We start from the raw sequence: 19,927 nt of genomic DNA, 5'->3' as shown, positions 1-19,927 counted from the left end.
TTTATCAGAAGTTCTTTTTTATGTAAATCTAGATTTTTCTAACATGAAAAACAATATTCAATTAATTCACTTGACATATTTGTAGGAATAAAGCATGTTCTAAGATATATATATGCATATTATATATATAAGTATGTAAATATATATCCTTTTTAAAGTCATGTAATACTTTTAATGCCTTAAAATAATCTAGTAAATGCAAATTTCATGCTAAAAATCTCTCTTTATTTTTATTACCTTTTGGAGTTATGTTAGCCACATTTTAGAAAAAGCATTCATTCAAAACAGGTCAGGAAAGTGCTAGAAAGATTCTTGCATTTCTTGCATAATATCTGAAAATTTTCCAACAAAAAATGGGGGAACCACTCACAGAAATCCAATATTTGTGAATTCCACATTTACAAGATAAAATTATTATAAACTCACCTCTGCTCTGTGAGGAATGAATCAAAATCTCGGTCCACAGACGCCCAACAGCTCTGCCCAGCTGCCCTGGTGGGGTAGGGGGTTGAGGGGTCTGCTTTGTTGACTCCTTGCTGTAGCCTGCAGTTGCTGGTGACAGGTCCTGTCAGTTCTGGCCTTCCCAGGCCAGCACACATGGGAGAAGATGTCTGATGTAGCTCCATCTCCAGCACACCAGAGGTCAGCCCACCATCTTTGTTCTCTAGATGCATGTTCCGTTCTCACTCTTCTCACTAGGTTAGCCAGAAAGAAGCCACTGTTGATGAAAAGCAAATTGGGAATATTGTTTGCACCTTAGGGAACCCATATGGAATCCATTCAGTCTCTCTCTACCCTTGCTATTTTTTGGTCTCTTATAATGAGGCCCTTCCAGTGTTCCAGCATTCTAATATCATATGGGAAACAGTGTATGCTCATCTCCAAGGATGAACATTGTAGCACATTTCACACTAGCCATGACCTAAGTATTCAACAAGAAAGCATTAGTTAAGTAAGTTGTAATGTAAAAATGATCTAAATGGATACTGATTGGTAGTGGGAAATATTAAGGGTACAGAAAACAACATTGTTAGACTAGGATATTTTTCTTGAAATAAATATATACATGGCATATGCATAGAACAGAAGACCAAAAAGACCCAGCCTCCAAAATATTAACTCTGGGTGGTAAGGACTTTCTCCTTTGTTTCTGTCTTATCCTATGGTTTTATGGGTTTTTGCATCCCCCACTTTTTAAATTTTTTTTAATTTTTTAATTTTATTCTTGTGTTTCATTTTGGCTTTGTTTTTTGGTTGTGGCTTCTGACCACTTCGGATTTTGCTAGGGTGCATCTTGCTTGGGTTGTGGTTGATATTTTGGCCTCTGCTCATTCACTCAACCATCCCTCAACAGAATTGGCCTCTGCTCATTCACTCAACCATCCCTCAACAGAATGACTAGGAGGAGGAACTCTCAATAAGGAAAAGAAACAGAGACAATGTCCTCTGCCACAGAACAAATGGATATGGATATAAGCAAGATGTCAGAGATAGAATTTGGGATAGTAATCATAAAGTCAATAGCTAGGCTTGAAAAAAGCCCTAGTGACGATATAGAATCTCTAAGAGCAGATATGAGATCTAATCAGGCTGAACTAAAAAAATGCTATGAATGAGATACCATCTAAACTGGATACTCTAACAGCCAGGGCAAATGAGGCAGAAGAGAGAATTAGTGATCTAGAAGATAAGCTGGTGGAAGGGAAGTTGAGGAAAACAGAGATAGGCTACTAGTAGCACAAGAGAAAAGGATTTGAGAGATTAATGATACCATTAAATGTTCCAATCTCAGAATTATTGGGACCCCCGAGGGGGTGGAGAAAGAAAGAGGGCTAGAAGGTATATTTGAGCAAATCATAGCTGAGAACTTCCCTAATCTGGGGAAGGAAACAAGCATTCGAGCCCAAGAGGCAGAAAGGACCCCTCCCAAATCAATAAAAATAGTCAACACACTGACACATAATAGTGAAGCTTGCTAATTTTACAGCCAAAGACACAATCCTGAGAATAGCCAGGGAGAGGAGGTTCCTGACATATGGAGGGAAGAATATTAGAATAACATCAGACCTGTCCACAGAAACCTGGCAAGCCAGAAAGGGCTGGCAAGACATATTCAGGGTACTAAATGAAAAGAACATGCAGCCAAGAACACTTTATCCAGCAAAGCTGTCATTCAGAATGGATGGAGAGATAAAGAGCTTTCAGGACAGGCAGAAACTGAAAGAATATGCAACCACCAAGCCAGCCCTGCAAGAAATATTAGGGAATTTTGGAAGGGAAGAGAGACTCCAAGAGTCACATAGACTAGAAAGAAACAGAGAAAATCTATAGAAACAGGGATGTTACAGGCAATACAATGGAACTACATTCATATCTTTCAGTAGTTACGCTGAATGTAAATGGGCTCAATGCTCCTATGAAAAGACACAGGGTTTCAGATTGGATTAAAAAAGCAGGACCCATCCATATGCTGTCTACAAGAGACCTGTTTTGAATCTAAAGATATCTCCAGATCGAAAGTGAGGGGATGGAGAACAATTTACCATGCTAATGGACCTCAAAAGAAAGCTGGGGTAGTAATCTTCATATCAGACAAATTATATTTTAAACCAAAGACCATAATAAGAGACATAGAGGGACATTATATCATATTTAAAGGGTCTATCCAACAAGAAAATCTAACAGTTGTAAATATCTATGCCCCCAACATGGGAGCAGCCAATTATATAAACAAATTAATAACCAAAATAAACATATTGATAATAATACATTAATAGTAGGATACTTCAAAACTCCACTCACAGCAATGGACAGATCATCTAAGCAGAAGATCAACAAAGAAACAAGAGCTCTGAATCACACATTGGACCAGATGGACTTTGTAGATATATACAGAACATTCCATCCTAAAACAACAGAATACTCATTCTTCTCAAATGGATATGGAACTTTCTCTAGAATAGAGCACATACTGGGTCACAAATCAGGTCTCAACTGATACCAAAAGATTGAGATTATTCCCTGCATATTTTCAGACCACAATGCTTTGAAACTGCAACTCAACCATAAGAATAAATTTGCAAGGAACTCAAACAGTTGGAAGTTAAAGAGCATCCTGCTAAAGAATGATTAGGTCAACCAGGAAATTCAAGAAGATTGTAAACAATTCATTGAAACTAATGAGAATGAAAACACATTGGTCCAAAACCTATGGGATAGTGTAAAGGTGGTCCTAAGAGGGAAATACATAACCATCCAAGATTCTCTCAAAAAATTAGAAAAATCCCAAATGCACAAGCTAAACTTACATGTAAAGGAGCTGGAGAAAGAACAGCAAATAAAGCCTAAACCAAGCAGGAGAAGAGAAATAATAAAGATTAGAACAGAAATCAAGGAAATATAAACCAGAACCAGTAGAACAGATCAATGAAACTAAAACCTGGTTCTTTGAAAGAATTAATAAGATCAATAAACCCCTGGCCAGACTTATCCAAAAAGAAAAGAGAAAGGACCCAAATCAATAAAATCATGAATGAAAGGGGAGAGATCACGACCAATACCAAGGAAATAGAGACAATTATTAGAACTTATTACCAGCAGGCATATGCCAACAAACAAGGAAATGAGGAAGAAATGGATGCATTCTTGGACTACCAAGACTGAAACAGGAAGAAATGGACAATCTGAATAGACCAATAACCAGTAAAGAAATTGAAGCAGTAATAAAAAACCTCCCAAAAAACAAGAGTCCAGGGCCAGATGGCTTCCCAGTGGAATTCTACCAATCATTTAAAGAAGAAATTATACCTATTCTACTGCAGCTGTTCCAAAAAATAGAAACGGAAGGGAAACATCCAAACGTGTTCCATGAGGCCAACATTACCCTGATCCCAAAACCAAAGACCCCATCAAAAAGGAGAATTACAGGCCACTATCCCTGATGAATATGGATGCTATAATACTTAACAAGATCCTAGCCAATAGGATCCAACAGTACATTAAAAGGATTATCCATCACTGACCAGGTGGGATTTAGTCCTGTGATGCAAGGGTGGTTCAACATTCGCAAATCAATCAACATGATAGAGCACATCAATAAAAGAAAAGACAAGAACCATATGATTCTCCCAATTGATGCAGAAAAAGCATTTGACAAAATACAGCATCCTTTCCTAATTAAAACTTTTCAGAGTGAGGGATAGAGGGAACATTCCTCAATATCATAAAAACCATCTATGAAAAGCTCACAGCAAATATCATTCTCAATGGGGAAAAGCTGAGGGCTTTTCCATTAAGGTCAGGACATGACAGGATGCCCCCTCTCACCACTATTGTTCAACATAGTACTAGAGTTCTAGCCTCAGCAATCAGACAACAAAAAGAAATAAAAGGCATCCAAATTGGCAAGGAAGAAGTCAAACTCTCACTCTTCACAGATGACATGATACTTTATGTGGAAAACCCAAAAGACTCCACCCCCAAATTACTAGAAGTCATACAGCAATTCAGCAACATGGCAGGATACAAAATCAATGCACAGAAATCAGTTGAATTTCTATACACTAACAATGTAACTGAAGATAGAGAAATTAAGGAATCAATTCCATTTACACTAGGACCAAAAACCATAAGGTACCTAAGAATAAACCTAACCAAAGAGATGAAGGATCTATACTCTAGAAACTACAGAACACTTATGAAAGAAATTGAGGAAGATGTACAGAGATGGGAAAACATTCCATGCTTGTGGATTGGAAGAATAAACACTGTTAAAATGTCTATGCTACCCAGAGCAATCTACACTTTCAATGCCATCCCTATCAAATTACCATTGACATTTTTCACAGAGCTGGAACAAACAATCCTGAAATTTGTATGGGACCAGAAAAGACCCCGAATCGCCAAGGGAATGTTGAAAAAGAAAAACAAAGCTGGGGACATCGTGATGCCTGACTTCAAGCTATATTACAAAGCTATGATCATCAAGACAGCCTGGTATTGGCACAAAAACAGACATATAGATCAATGGAACAGAATAGAGACCCAAGAAATGAACCCTCAACTCTATGGTCAACTAATCTTTGACAAATCTGGAAAGAATATCCAATGGAAAAAAGTCTCTTCAGTAAATAGTGCTAGGAAAATTGGACAGCCACATGCAGAAGAATGAAACTGGACCATTCTCTTACACCATACACAAATATAAACTCAAAATGGATGAAAGACCTAAATGTGATACAGGAATCCATCAAAATCCTAGAAGAGAACATAGGCAGTAACCTCTTTGACGTGGGCCACAGCAACTTCTTTGAAGATACATCTCTAAAGGCAAGGGAAACAAAAGCAAAAATGAACTTTTGGGACTTATCAAGATAACAAGCTTCTGGGTGCCTGGGTGGCTCAGTTGGTTAAGCATCTGCCTTTGCTCAGGTCATGATCCCGGGGTCCTTGGAGAAGTGCAGAGCCTGCTTCTCCCTCTCCCTCTGCCCTTCCCCCTGCTTGTGCTGTCTGTCTCTCTCTCTCTCAAATAAATAAATAAAATCTTTTTAAAAAGATAACAAGCTTCTTCACAGCAAAGGAAACAGTCAACAAAACTAAAAGGCAACCCACGGAATGGGAGAAGATATTTGCAAATGACACTACAGATAAAGGGATGATATCCAAGATATATAAAGAACTTCTGGGAACTCAACATCCAAAAAAAACAAATAATTCCGTCAATAAATGGGTAGAAGACATGAACAGACACTTCTCCAAAGAAGACATACAAATGGCTAACAGACACATGTAAAAATGTTCATCATCACTAGCCATCAGGGAAATACAAATCAAAACCACAATGAGATACCACCTTATACCAGTTAGAATGGCAAAAATTAACAAAACAGGAAACAACAAATGTTGGCGAGGATGTGGAGAAAGGGGAACCCTCTTATACTGTTGGTGGGAATGCAAGCTGGTACAGCCACTCTGGAAAACAGTATGGAGCTTCCTCAAGATGTTAAAAATAGCGCTACACTACAACCCAGCAATTGCACTACTAGGTATTTACTCCAAAGATACAGATGTAGTGAGAAGAAGGGGCACATGCACCCCAATGTTCAGAGCAGCAATGTCCACAATAGCCAAACTGTGGAAGGAGACAAGATGCCCTTCAACAGATGAATGGATAAAGAAGATGTGGTACATATATACAATGGAATATTACTCAGCCATCAGAAAAAGTATGAATACCTACCATTTTCATCAACATGGATAGAACTGGAGGGGATTATGCTAAGTGAAATAAATCAAGCAAAGAAAGACAATTATCATATGGTTTCACTCATATGTAACATAAGGAATAGTGCAGAGGACCATAGGGGAAGGGAGGGAAAACTGAATGGGAAGATCAGAGAAAGAGACAAACCATGAGAGACTCTGGACTCTGGGAAACAAACTGAGGGTTACAAAAGGGAGGGGGTTGGGGGAATGGGGTAATTGAGTGATGGGCGTTAAGGAGGGCATGTGTTGTGATGAGTTCTGGGTGTTATATGCAACTAATGAATCATTGAACACTACATCAAAAAATAATGATGTACTATATGTTGGCTAACTAACCATAATTTAAAAAAAAAAAAAAAAGACAAATATCATATCAGACAAATGAGGCTTTAAACCAAAGACTATAACAAGATATGAGAAAGGGCATTATATCATAATTAAGGGGTCTATCCATCAAGAAGATCTAACAGTAGCACCTAAATGAATAAAATCAGTGAATAACAAACATAAACTCATTGAAAATAATACAATTATAGTAGAGGACTTTAACACCCCACTTACAGCAATGGACAGATCATCTAAGCAGAAAATCAACAAGAAAACAATGGCTTTGAATGATGATACACTGGACCACATGGACTTACAGACATATTCAGAACATTTCATCCTGAAGCAGCAGAATACAAATTCTTTTCCTTTTTTTAAGATTTATTTATTCATTTTAGAGAGAGAAAGAGAGAGCATGCATGGGGGGAGGGCAGAAGAGGAGAGCGAGAATCTCAAGCAGTCTCCTGACTGCAGAGCCCAACACTGGGCTCCATCCCACGATCCTGAGATCATGACCTAAGCCAAAATCAAGAGTCCAAGCCTAAGAAATTTAGCCAACCACGTGCCCCTACACATTCTTTTCTAGTGCACATGGAACATTTTCCAGAATAGATTACATACTCAGTCAAAAATCAGCCCTCAACAAATACAAAAAGATCGAGATCATACTGTGCATATTATCAGACCACAGCATTATAAAACCTGAAGTCAACCACAAGAAAATATTTAGAAAGACCACAAATAAATGTAGGTTAAAGAACACCCTACTAAAGAATGAATGTGCGAAACGAGGTGTGGGCAGAAAGGGGGCCGCCCCCTCACCTGTCATGCAATGCATGTTCATGGGGAACCTGATGCTAAACCATTCCTAGATGACCTGCTTCTGGGTCGGGGTTTTGTACATAGCAGGGCAGCTCCCTCAGTATGATCTCCAAACAAGGGTTTATACAAGAAGAGGCAAAAAAGAAAATAACAAAGGGGGAAAAAAAGGATGAATGGGTTAACCAGGAAATTAAAGAAGAAATGAAAAAATACATAGAAGAAAATAAAAATGAAAACACGACAGTCCAAACCATTTGGAGGTAGCAAACACAGTCATAAAAGGGAAGTATATTGCAGTCCTGGCCCACCTCAAGCAGCAAGAAAAATCTCAAATACACAACCTCACAACTAAAGGAGCTAGACAAGGAACAAATAAAGTGTAAAGCCCTCAGAAGAAGGGAAATAATAAAGAGTAGAATAGATCAGTGATATAGAAATTTAAAAAAAAACAAACAAACAAACAGTAGAACAGATCAGCAGGAGATGGTTCTTTGAAAGAATTAACAAAATTGACAAACCCCTAGCTAGACTTATGAAAAAGAAAAGAAGAAGGACCCAAATAGATAAAATCATGAAAGAAAGGGGAGAGACAACAGAAATAAAATTATAAGAGAATACTATGAAAAAGTATATGCCAAGAAACTGGGCAACAGGGAAGAAATGGAAAAATTCCTAGAAACCTACAAACTACCAAAACTGAAACAGGAAGAAATAGAAAATTTGAACAGACCTATAACCAGCAAAGAAATTGAATCAGTAATCAAAAATCTCCCAACAAACAAGAGTCCATGGCCAGATGGTTTTCTAGGAGAATTCTACCAAACCTTTAAAGAAGTAATATCTATTCTTCTAAAAAAGTTCCAAAAAAGTAGAAAGGGAAGGAAAACTTCCAAACTCATTCTACAAAGCCAGTATTGATTCCAAAACCAGGCCAAGACCCCACTACAAAGGAGAATTACAGGACAATATATCTGATGAACATGGATGCAAAAATTCTCAATAAAATACTAGCAAATTGAATTCAACAGTACATTTTTTAAAAGATTTTATTTATTTATTTATTTGAGTGAGAGAGAGAGAGTACAAGCAGGGGGAGGGACAGAGGGAGAAGCAGACACCAGACATGGGGCTCAATCGATCCCAGGACTCCAGGATCATGACCTGAGCTGAAGGCAGATGTTTAACCAACTGAGCCAACTAGGCGCCCCAAGAATTCAACAGTACATTAAAAGAATTACTCATTGTGATCAAGTGGGATTTATTTCCGGGATCCTGAGGTGTTTCAACATTTGCAAATCAACCAATGTGATACACCACATTAATAAGAGAAAGAATAAGAACCATATGATCTTGTCAATAGATGCAGAAAAAGCATTTGACAAAATACAGCATCCTTTCTTGATTAAAACCCTCAACAAAGTAGGGATAGATGGAATATACCTCAATATCATAAAGGCCCTATACAAAAACCCACAGCTAATAATATTCTCAATGTGGAAAAACTGAGAGCCTCTCCCCAGCAGTCATGAACAAGACAAGGGTGTCCACTCTCACCATTACTATTTAACATAGTATTGGAAGTCAGCCTCAGCAATCAGATAACAAAAAGAAATCAAATTCATCCAGGGGCGCCTGGGTGACTCAGTCGTTAAGCGTCTGCCTTCGGCTCAGGTCATGATCCCAGAGTCCTGGGATCGAGCCCCGCATCGGGCTCCCTGCTCTGAGAGAAGCCTGCTTCTCCCTCTCCCACTCCCCCTGCTTGTGTTCCCTCTCTCGCTGTGTCTCTCTGTGTCAAATAAATAAATAAAAATCTTTAAAAAAAAAAAAAAGAAATCAAATTCATCCAAATTGGCAAGAAGAAGTCAAACTTTCACTATTTGCAGATGACATGATACTCTATGTAGAAAACCCAAAAGACTCCACCAAAACAATTGCTAGAACTCATACATGAATTCAGCAAAGTTGTAGGATATAAAATCTCTTGCATTTCTCTACACCAATAATGAAACAGCAGAAAAAGACATCAAGGAATTGCTCCCATTTGCAACTGCACCAAAAACCGTAAGATACCTACGAATAAACCTAACTAAAGAGGTAAAGGATCTGTACTCTGAAAACTACAGAACACTTATGAATGAAACTGAAGAGGACACAAAGAAACAGAAAAGCATTCCATGCTCATGGATTGGAAGAACAAACATTGCTAAAAATGTCTATACTACCCAAAACAATCTACAGATTTAAGGCAATCCCTATCAAAATACCATCAGCATTTTTCATAGAGCTAGAACAAACAATCCTAAAATTTGTACAGAACCACAAAAGACCCCAAATATGCAAAGCATTTCTGAAAAAGAAAAACAAAACTGGATTTCACAATTCTGGATTTCAAGCTCTATTACAAAGCTGTAGTCATTAAGACAGTATGGTACTGGCACAAAAACAGACACATAGATCAATGGAACAGAATACAGAACCCAGAAATGGACCCACAACTATATGGTCAACTAATCTTCAACAAAGCAGGAAAGAATATCCAATGGAAAAAGGGGTCTCTTCAACAAATGGTGTTGGGAAAACTGGTCAGCTACATGCAGAAGAATGAAACTGGACCACTTTCTTACACCATACACAAAAATAAACTCAAAATGGATGTAAAACCTAAATGATCATAAAGACCTAAGTATGAATAGACATTTTTCCAAAGAAGACATTTAGATGGCTGACAGACACATGAAAAGATGGTCAATGCTCATCATTAGGGAAATGCAAATTAAAACCATGATGAGATACCACCTCACAACTGTCAGAATGGCTAAAATTAACAACACAAGAAACAACAGGTATTGGCAAGGATATGGAGAAAGACAATTACATGGTTTCACTCATATGTGGAATATGAGAAACAGCATGAAAGATCATAGGGGAAGGGAGGGAAAATGGAATGGAAAGAAATCAGAGAGGGAGACAAACCATGAGAGACTCTTAACTATAGGAAACAAACTGAGGGTTGCTGGAGGGGAGGTGGGGGGGGATGGTGTAACTGGGTGAGGGGCATTAAGGAGGGCATGTGGTGTGATGAGCACTGGGTGTTATATGCAACTGATGAATTACTGAACTCTACATCCTAAACTAATAATGTACTATATGTTGGCTAATTGAATTTAAGTTAAAAAATTTTTTTAAAAATTTATTATTTACCATACAGAGCAATATTGGTTTCTGGAGTACAATTCAGTGATTCATTGCTTGCATACAATACCCAGTGCTCATCACAAGTGCCCGCTTTAATACCCATCACCCATCTAGCCCATCCCTCAACCATCTCCCTCCATCAACCCTCAGTTTGTTCTCTATCGTTAAGAGTCACTTATGGCTTGTTTACCTCTTTCCTTTTTTTCTCTTCCCCCTTCCCATATGTTCATTTGTTTTTCCTAAATTCCACATATGAGTGAGATTGTATGGTATTTGTCTTTCTCTGACTTACTACACTTAGCATAAGACACTCTAGCTCTGTCCACATTGCTGCAAATGGCAAGGTTTCATTCTTTTTGATGGCTGAGTAATACTCCACTGTGTGTATATATGTGACATCTTCTTTATCTGTTCATTTGGAATCTCTCCAGTTTGGTTGTTGTTGACAATGCTGCTATAAACACCGGGTGAATGTACCCCTTCGAATCTATTTTTGTATTCTTTAAGCAAATAGCGAAGTAGTGCAATTAGTGGGTTGTAAGGTAGTTCTATTTTTAACTTTTAAAAAAAGATTTTATTTATTTATTTATTTATTTATTTATTTATTTATTTATTTATTTAGCAGGGGAAGTGGGAGAGGGAGAAGCAGGCTCCCCACTGAGCAGGGAGCCCAATGCGGGGCTTGATCCCAGAACTCTGGGATCATGACCTGAGCTGAAGGCAGCCACTTAACCGACTGAGCCACACAGGCATCCCTATTTTTAACTTTTTGAGGAACCTCCAAACTGTTCTCCAGAGTGGCTGCACCAGTTTGCACTCCCACTTACAGTGCAAGAGGGTTTCCCTCTCTCGACACCCTTGCTAACATTTTAATTTAAAAAATTAAAAAGATAGGGGCTCCTTGTGTTGGGCTCCTTGCTCAGTGGGGTGTCTGCTTCTTCCTCTCCCTCTGCCCTGTTTGTGCTCTCTCTCACTCTCCTCTCTCAAATAAAATCTTTAAAAATAAATTAATTAATTAAAATAATTTTTAAAAAGATGCATCTCAGGACTTTTGCTCCCAGGAAGAGAGAGTAAACCTACTTTTCCCTCTTCCTCTTGCTAAATACAGTGAAAAACCTGACATTTTGTATGAAAAAACCATTAGAAGACTCTGAAAGGTAGAGAAGAAAGAAAACTGGTTAGGGACACAGAAATGACACATCAGTAAAGCCCCTGAATTTTTATTTTGTCTCATATATCCCAGACAGGGTGCTAAAGAAGTTGGCAACCTGGAAACACCAACAAGCACAAACCAAGAAAAACCTACTTTTTCTAGCCAAAGGAGCAGTTAAGGGACAGCTTAGTAGAACAAAAAACTTGTAAGCAATAATTGCTTTACTGCAGCCAAATGCTGCAAACCCACATCCACCCAAGACAGCAAAGGCAAGTGAGGTACCTAAACCTCTACCCTCCCCAGGCTAAAATAAGGGGCCCAGGCCTCCATCCCTACTGGTGTCAGAAAAGACTGATGAGGATCTGGGATGTTCATCTCTGCTGGGTGTTAGGGAGTCCCACCTCCTCCCTACACATCCCTCACCTCCCTGTGAGGGCAGAGATAACTTCCTGCAATAAAAGGAACTCTTCCCCCTTCTTGCTAAGGTGTCAGAGGAGGCCAAGTGGAAAGTCAGGGCTTTAACCACTGCTTGGCAGTAATGAGGAAACCCCCAATGGTGTCATTAGAAGTAGTAAGATGAACTACCTTCTTCCATGTGGGATGGTATAGCAGAGGCCCAGTGGGGAGCCAGAGTTCTCATCCTTGCCCAGCAATAATAGAGAATCCTTCCTCATCTTGATGCCAACTGAGGCCAAGTGAAAAACTTGGGCTTCTAACCCCACCTGGAAGCAATGAGGCAGTACCAGGCACTTCTGCTGGAGTGGTGTCAGAGGAAGCCAGTTAAACATGCACTAATAGGAATATAGAGTCTTATAATACCCAAAATGTGCAATGAAACTCATAAGGTTTCAATAAAAAAAAACCAGCTATCAACAGTGATAACCAGGAAAACCTCAACTTGACAGAAAATAGATAACAACACTGAGATGAGAGATGTTAGAATTATCTGACTGAGATTTTTAAGGCAATCAAAATAAAAACACATCAACAAAAAGTAACAGGCACACTTGGAACATTGGGGAAAAATAGAAATTCTCAGCAAAGAAATAGTCTCAGAAAAGAAGAGCCAAATAGAAGTGAAAAACACAACAGCAAAATTAAAAACTCAATAGATGAGTTCAACAACAAGATGGGGGGTGAGAAAAGAACTCAGAACAACAGAAATCCAATCTGATAGAGTAAAAAAAAAAAATTAACAGAACGTCAGAAACATGTGGGATAATAACAAGATTTAACATTCATGTAATCAGAATCCCAGAAGACAAAGATTATGAAAAAAGTACTTGAAGGAGTTGAAAGTACTTGAAGTACCTGAAAGTACTTGAAAAAAGTATTTGAAAAATACTTGAGAAGTACTTGAAAAAGTACTTGAAATACTTGAATGGCTGAAAACTCCCCAAATTTGGCAAAACACATGAACCTACAGATCTAAGACACTTAACGATACTAAAAAAAGGATAAATCCGAAGAAACCCACATCAAGACATATCACAAACTTCTGATAACTAAAGACAAAGAAAAAAACCTTGAAACCACTAACAGAAATGACAACATACTTATAAGGTAAAAACTATTCAAATGACAGAAACCGTGGAGGCAGAAGAAGTGGCACCATATTTTTTCAAGAAATGAGACAAAAGAACTGTCAACATAGAATTATTTTGCATGGTGGGATGGATTAGCCTGGTGATGGGTATTAAAGAGGGCATGTATTGAATGGAGCACTGGTTGTTATATGCAAACAATGAATCATGGAACACTACATCAAAAACTAATGATATAATGTATGGTGATTAACATAACATAATAAAATAAAATTTTTAAAAATTTTTAAAAATTTGAAAAAATAAAATAGATAAGTTGGATAATCCTATAACTATTAAGTAGACTGAATTTATATTTTTAAATTCCCAAAATACAAATCTCCAGACCCAGATGATTATTTGAAAAATACTACCAAACATTTAAAGAAGAATTAACACCAATTCTACCCAATTTCTTCCAGAAAATAAAGATGAGGTACACTTCTGAGGTAATTTTATGAGGTTAGTGTTACCCTTATACCAAAATCAGACAGAGGCCTATAGGAAAGGGAAAAGGAAAGGCAAAAGGAAATCAAGGGAAGGGAAGGGAGAAAGAGAAAGAAAAAGAAAGGAGAAAGAAGAAAGAAAGAAAGAAAGAAAGAAAGAAAGAAAGAAAGAAAGAAAGAAAGAAAGAAAGAAAGAAAGAAAGAAAGAAAGAAAGAAAGAAAGAAAAGAAAGAAAGAGAAGGAAGGAAGGTAGGAAGGAAGGAAAGGGTGGAAGGAAGAGAGAGAGGGAGGAGGGTGGGAAGGAGGGAGGAAGGGAGGGAGGGGAAGTGAGGGAAGGAGGAAAAGAAAAATTACAAACCAAAAATCCTTAAAATATTAGCAAAGGAAATTCAGCAATATATAATATACACCATGACCAAGTGTAGTTTATTCCAGAGATGCAAAACTAGTTCAGTATTCACAAATTGATCAATGCTAACTATACAGTTACTGTATGATTCAGTAATTCTGCTTCTAGGTAGATAACCAAGAGAAATGGAACACTTGCCCTCACAAAAACATGTACATTTTTTATAAAAGTATTATTCATAATACTCAAAAAGTAAAAACAACCCAAGTGTCCATCACTGATTAATGGATAAATAAAATGCGGTATATCCATATAATATAACACTATTCAACAATGAAGATAAATAGTGTAATGATACATACTATGACAGGGATGAACTTTGAAAACATTAAGTGAAAGAAGCCAGTCACAAAAGAGCACATGTTGCCTGATTCCATTTGTATATGAAATCTTCTGAATAGGCAAATCTATAGAGACAGAAAACAGATTAGTGTTTGCCATTAAGGGAGGAGAGAAAAATCCAAGGAAAATGAGTGACAATGCATATGGAGTTTCATTTTGGGTTAGTGAAAATGCTCTAAAATTGACTGTGGTGATGGTCATCCAATTGAGTAGATATAGTAAAAAGCATACCTTTTAAATGGATGTATTATATGATGTTAATTATATATCAATAAAGCTAATAAAAACATCAATCAATATGATCTACCATATTAACAGGCAAAAGAGGAAAAATCATATGATCATATCAACTGATGCAGAAAAACATATGGCAAAATTCTACACTCATGATAAAAACTTAAAGAAAATTGGGATAGAGGGGAAATTCCTCGACTTGAAAAATATATCTACAAAAACCAGTAAACAACATACTTAATGTAAAGAAACTTGAAGCTTTCCTCCGTGATCAAGAATAAGGCAAGAGGGGAAAAGGAGCAAGATGGCAGAGGTAGGAGACCTAAATTTCGTCTCATTCCAGGAATTCAGCTAGATAATTATCAAACCATTCTGAACACCTACAAACTCAAAAGGAGATCGAAGAAAAGACTAGCAGCAATCCTATGACCAGAAAAGCGACCAATTTCTGGAAGGTAGGATGTGTGGAGAAGTGAATCTGAGGCAATATTTGGGAAGTTAGACCAACTTCCCAAAGTTGGGAAGGAGGGAGGGAGGAGGGAGCCTCTGTCAGCCAGCTACCGGCAAGTGATAGAGCAGTGGAGCACAAAATCAGAACTTTTAGAAGTCTGTTCTGATGAGGGACGTTGCTCCAGTGGCTAAGTAGGGGGTGGAAACCTCGCTGGGACAGTGTGGTCTCAGGACCCTCGGGGTCACAGAAAGACTGGGGGTTCCTGAGTGTGGCAGAGCTCCCAGGTATTGGAGTAGAGAAGCCAGTTGCAAAGACAGAGCCGAGGAATGGACTCTCAGCTTGGGGTTGCTATAAACCATGATTCGCAGCAGTCGGGCCACTACTCTTTGAGCAGGGACCCAACAAGCAGCAGATCTGGGGAGACTCCCCTTCCTCACCCAGGAGGAGCGGTGTGGTAGTGTACCACAGGAATCTGCTGGGTTCAGAGACTCCAAATGGGGTCATGTGCCAGAGAGAAACACTCGGTCACAGGCATCACAATTGCAGGCTTCAAGCTCTATTACAAAGCTGTCATCATCAAGACAGCATGGTACAGGCACAAAGACAGACATAGATCAATGGAACAGAATAGAGAGCCCAGAAATGGACCCTCAACTCTATGGTTAACTAATCTTTGACAAAGCAGGAAACAATGTCCAATGGAAAAAAGACAGTCTCTTCAACAAATGGTGTTGGGAAAATTGGACAGCCACATGCAGAAGAATGAAACTGGACCATTTCCTTACACCACACACAAAAATGGACTCAAAATGGATGAAAGACCTAAATGTGAGCCAGGAATCCATCAAAATCCTTGAGGAGAATACAGGCAGCAACTTCTTTGACCTCAGCTGCAGCAACTTCTTCCTGGAAACATCACCAAAGGCAAGGGAAGCAAGGGTAAAAATGAACTTTTGGGACTTCATCGAGATAAAAAGCTTCTGCACAGCAAAGGAAACAGTCAACAAAACCAAAAGACAACTGACAGAATGGGAGAAGATATTTGCAAATGACATATCAGATAAAGAGCTAGTATCCAAAACCTATAAAGAACTTATCAAACTCAACCAAAGAAGATATTTGCAAATGACATATCAGATAAAGAGCTTGTATCCAAAATCTATAAAGAACTTATCAAACTCAACCAAAGAACAAATAATCCAATCAAGAAATGGGCAGAAGATATAAACAGACATTTTCCAAAGGAGACATACAAATGGCCAACAGACACATGAAAAAGTGCTCAACATCACTCGACATCAGGGAAATACAAATCAAAACCTCAGTGAGATACCATCTCACACCAGTCAGAATGGCTAAAATGAACAAGTCAGGAAATGACAGATGTTGGCAAGGATGCAGAGAAAGGGGAACCCTCCTACACTATTGGTGGGAATGCAAGCTGGTGCAGCCACTCTGGAAAACAGTATGAAGGTTCTTCAAAAAGTTGAAAATAGAGCTACCCCATGACCCAGCAATTGCACTACTGGGTATTTACCCCAAAGATACCAATGTAGTGATCGGAAGGAGCACATGCACCCCAATGTTTATAGCAGCATTGTCCACAATAGCCAAACTATGGAAAGAGCTTAGATGTCCATCAACAGATGAATGGATAAAGAAGATGTGGTATATATATGATGGAATATTATACAGCCATCAAAAAAAGAAATCTTGCCATTTGCAATGATGTGGATGAACTAGAGATTATCATGCTAAGTGAATAAGTCAATTAGAGAAAGACAATTATCATATGATCTCACTGATATAAGGAATTTGAGAAACATGACAGAGGATCATAGGGTAAGTGAGGGAAAAAATGAAACAAGATGAAAGCAGAGAGGGAGATAAACCATAAGAGACTCTTTTTTTTAAAAAAGATTTTATTTATTCATTTATTTGAGAGAGTGAGAGAGAGAGAGCACATGAGAGGGGGGAAGGTCAGAGGGAGAAGCAGACTCCCTGCCGAGCAGGGAGTCCGATGCGGGACTCAATCCCAGGACTCCAGGATCATGACCTGAGCCGAAGGCAGTCGCTTAACCAACTGAGCCACCCAGGCGCCCACCATAAGAGACTCTTAATCTCAGGAAACAAACTGAGGTTTGCTGGAGTGGAAGTTGGTGAGAGGGATGGGGTGGCGAGGTTATAGACATTGGGGAGGGTATGTGCTATGGTGAGTGCTGTGAATTGTGTAAGACTGTTGAATCACAGACCTGTACCTCTGAAACAAATAATACATACATACATACATACATACATACATACATAAAATTGCAAACTCCCCCCCCCAAAAAAAGAGAAAAAAGGATAAGGCAAGGGTGTCTACTCTCTTCAATCCTATTCAACATGATACTGGAAGTTGTAGCCAGTGCAATAGGGCAAGAAAAGGGAAAAGGCATAGAGAGCAGAAAGGAAGAAATAAAACTGTCCCAATTTGCAGATGGTATGATTTTCTACATAATAAAATCCCAAGTAATCTATAAAAAAAACAAAAACAAAAACACCTCATAGCCTGAGTTCATCAAAGTCACAGGATCCAAGATAAATATTTTAAAAATCTATATTTCCATATACCATCAATTTCCATATACCATATACCATCAATGTTGACATCAAAATTAAAAATACAAAACAGGGGTGCCTGGGTGACTCAGTCATTAAATGTCTGCCTTTGGCTCAGGTCATGATCCCAGGGTCCTGGGATTGAGCCCCACATCAGGCTCCCTGCTTGTGTTCCCTCTCCCACTCTCCCTGCTTGTGTTCCCTCTCTCTGGGTCTCTCTCTCTCTCTCTCTGTCAAATAAATAAATAAAATCTTTTAAAAAAATAAAGTAAAACAAAACAATTTATAATTGCTAAAAAATTAAACATTTAAGTGTACATCTAATAAGACATGTACTGACTCATATGCTGGAAACCATAAAACACTGATGAAAGCAATCAAATATCTAAATAAATGGAAGGATAAATCATGTTTATGGACTAGAAGACTCAACATAGTAAAGATGACAATTCTCCCCAAATTTATACACAGGTTGAATGCAATTCTTATCAAATGCCAGAATGATATTTTATAGATATAAATAAGATTATTCTATAATTTATATGGAAATGCGAATGATCTAGAATACCCAACACAATTTGAAAAAAGTGGGAGGACCAATCTACCAAATTGCAAGATTTACTCTATAGTTACAGTAACTAAGAGTGTGTGGTGTGAGCAGAGTCATACACACACGGATCAACAGAAGGGAGAACTCATAAATAGACTTATGAAAATATGCCCAGTGGATTTTGACAAAGGTGCAAAGGCAATTTAACATAAGAAAGACAACCCGTTCAACAAAGGGTGCTTGAGTAATTGGATATCCATAGGCAAAAGAAAAAGCACCTTTATCTATGTCTCATAACTTACATAAAAGTTAACTCAAAATAGATCACAGACTTAAATGTAAAATGTGAAACTATAAACGTTTTAAAAATAAACATAGGGAGAAATCTTCAGAATCTAGGGCTAGGCCAAAAGCCTTAAGCTTGACACCAAAAGCACAATCCATAAAAAGAAAAAAATGGTAAACTGGACTTAATCAACATTACAATTTTTTGCTCTGTAATAGACTGATAGGAGGATAAAAAGAACAAGCCATGAACTGTGAGAAAATACTTGCCAATCACATATCCAGAAAGGGACTGATATCCTGAATACATAAAGAACTGTCAGGGAAGGGAAGATGGCAGCAGAGTAGGAAAACCTTAGGCTCAGCTTGTCCCACAAATACAACTAAATAACCATTAAATCATCCTAAAGATCACAGAAACCAACCTGAAGACTGGCAGAACAAACTCCACAACTAAAGGTAGAGAAGAGGCCACATCAAAGAAGGTAGGAAGTGCAGAGATCCAGTTTGGGAGAGAAATGGATCACGGTTCTGCAGGGGGATGGAACCATGGTCCTAGAGAAGGGCACAAGACAGATTAATGCATAAGGGAGCCCACACAGGGAAGACAAATCCCCAAAGCAACTGGCTTGGAAAGCGAGAGGAACCAAACTTCGTGAGTTCTTGCAAACAGTGGGGCTTAAAGCCTGGAGCTTTAAAGGTCAGTAGCCTTGGCTCAGAGAGAGCCTGAAGAGCATTGGTCTGCTCTTAGAGAGAGGGCAGGGAAAATAGCATGTGGACATACAGTGTGGAAAGAGCGATCTAAAAGTGCCTGGGGCCCACAGAGGGGAGGTTATTTGCTCATCTCAGAGCATGTCCCAGAGAGGCAGCACTCAAAGAGAGACCCTTCTAGGAACAAAGGAATTGGCAGGCACCATTTCCCTCCCCCTCCCCTCAGAATAAGCAGAGGGCCACCTGTGGGAAGCAGTGCAGCACTGACACTTGCTACTTAACTTGCTTACACCAAGTCTTGTCCCCCAGGCTTTCACAGTCATGTGTGCCTCAGTCATGTGTGCCTCAGTCCCAGTGCAGCAGCCCCCTCTCCCAGAAGAGCAACGAACCCCTGCTCACAACACATCTCCCAGCCCAGGAGTTTTGTGGGGCTTGGTTCTGGCAGTGGTGGCAATAGGTCTCAGTTCAAAAGTGGACTAGAGCACACCTAGTTAAAACTCAGCACATTCAGGCCAGGGACAAAACACTGCCCACAACAGACTGAGAGCCTCTGC

The 19,927-nt window shown here is 38.7% G+C and overlaps 1 protein-coding gene across 2 annotated transcripts in view; it reads right to left on the bottom strand.

The window, feature by feature from the left end:
• OCA2 (OCA2 melanosomal transmembrane protein) overlaps positions 1-19,927 on the bottom strand; it is a 545,103-nt gene that overhangs the window by 509,662 nt on the left and 15,514 nt on the right. Inside the window, exon 3 of one of the 2 annotated variants that reach the window (XM_035023928.1) lies at positions 427-718. In XM_035023928.1, coding sequence (XP_034879819.1) covers positions 427-674 — 248 coding nt within the window. In that variant the 5' untranslated portion in view covers positions 675-718. The remainder of the gene's footprint in view (positions 1-426; positions 719-19,927) is intronic. The other variant, XM_035023929.1, reaches the window with a different exon arrangement.

This window comes from Mirounga leonina, unplaced genomic scaffold (assembly GCF_011800145.1).
Source record: "Mirounga leonina isolate KUSES-001 unplaced genomic scaffold, KU_Mleo_1.0 Mir_178, whole genome shotgun sequence".
Lineage (NCBI taxonomy): Eukaryota > Metazoa > Chordata > Mammalia > Carnivora > Phocidae > Mirounga > Mirounga leonina.
This window is presented reverse-complemented; position numbering and strand designations above follow the sequence as displayed.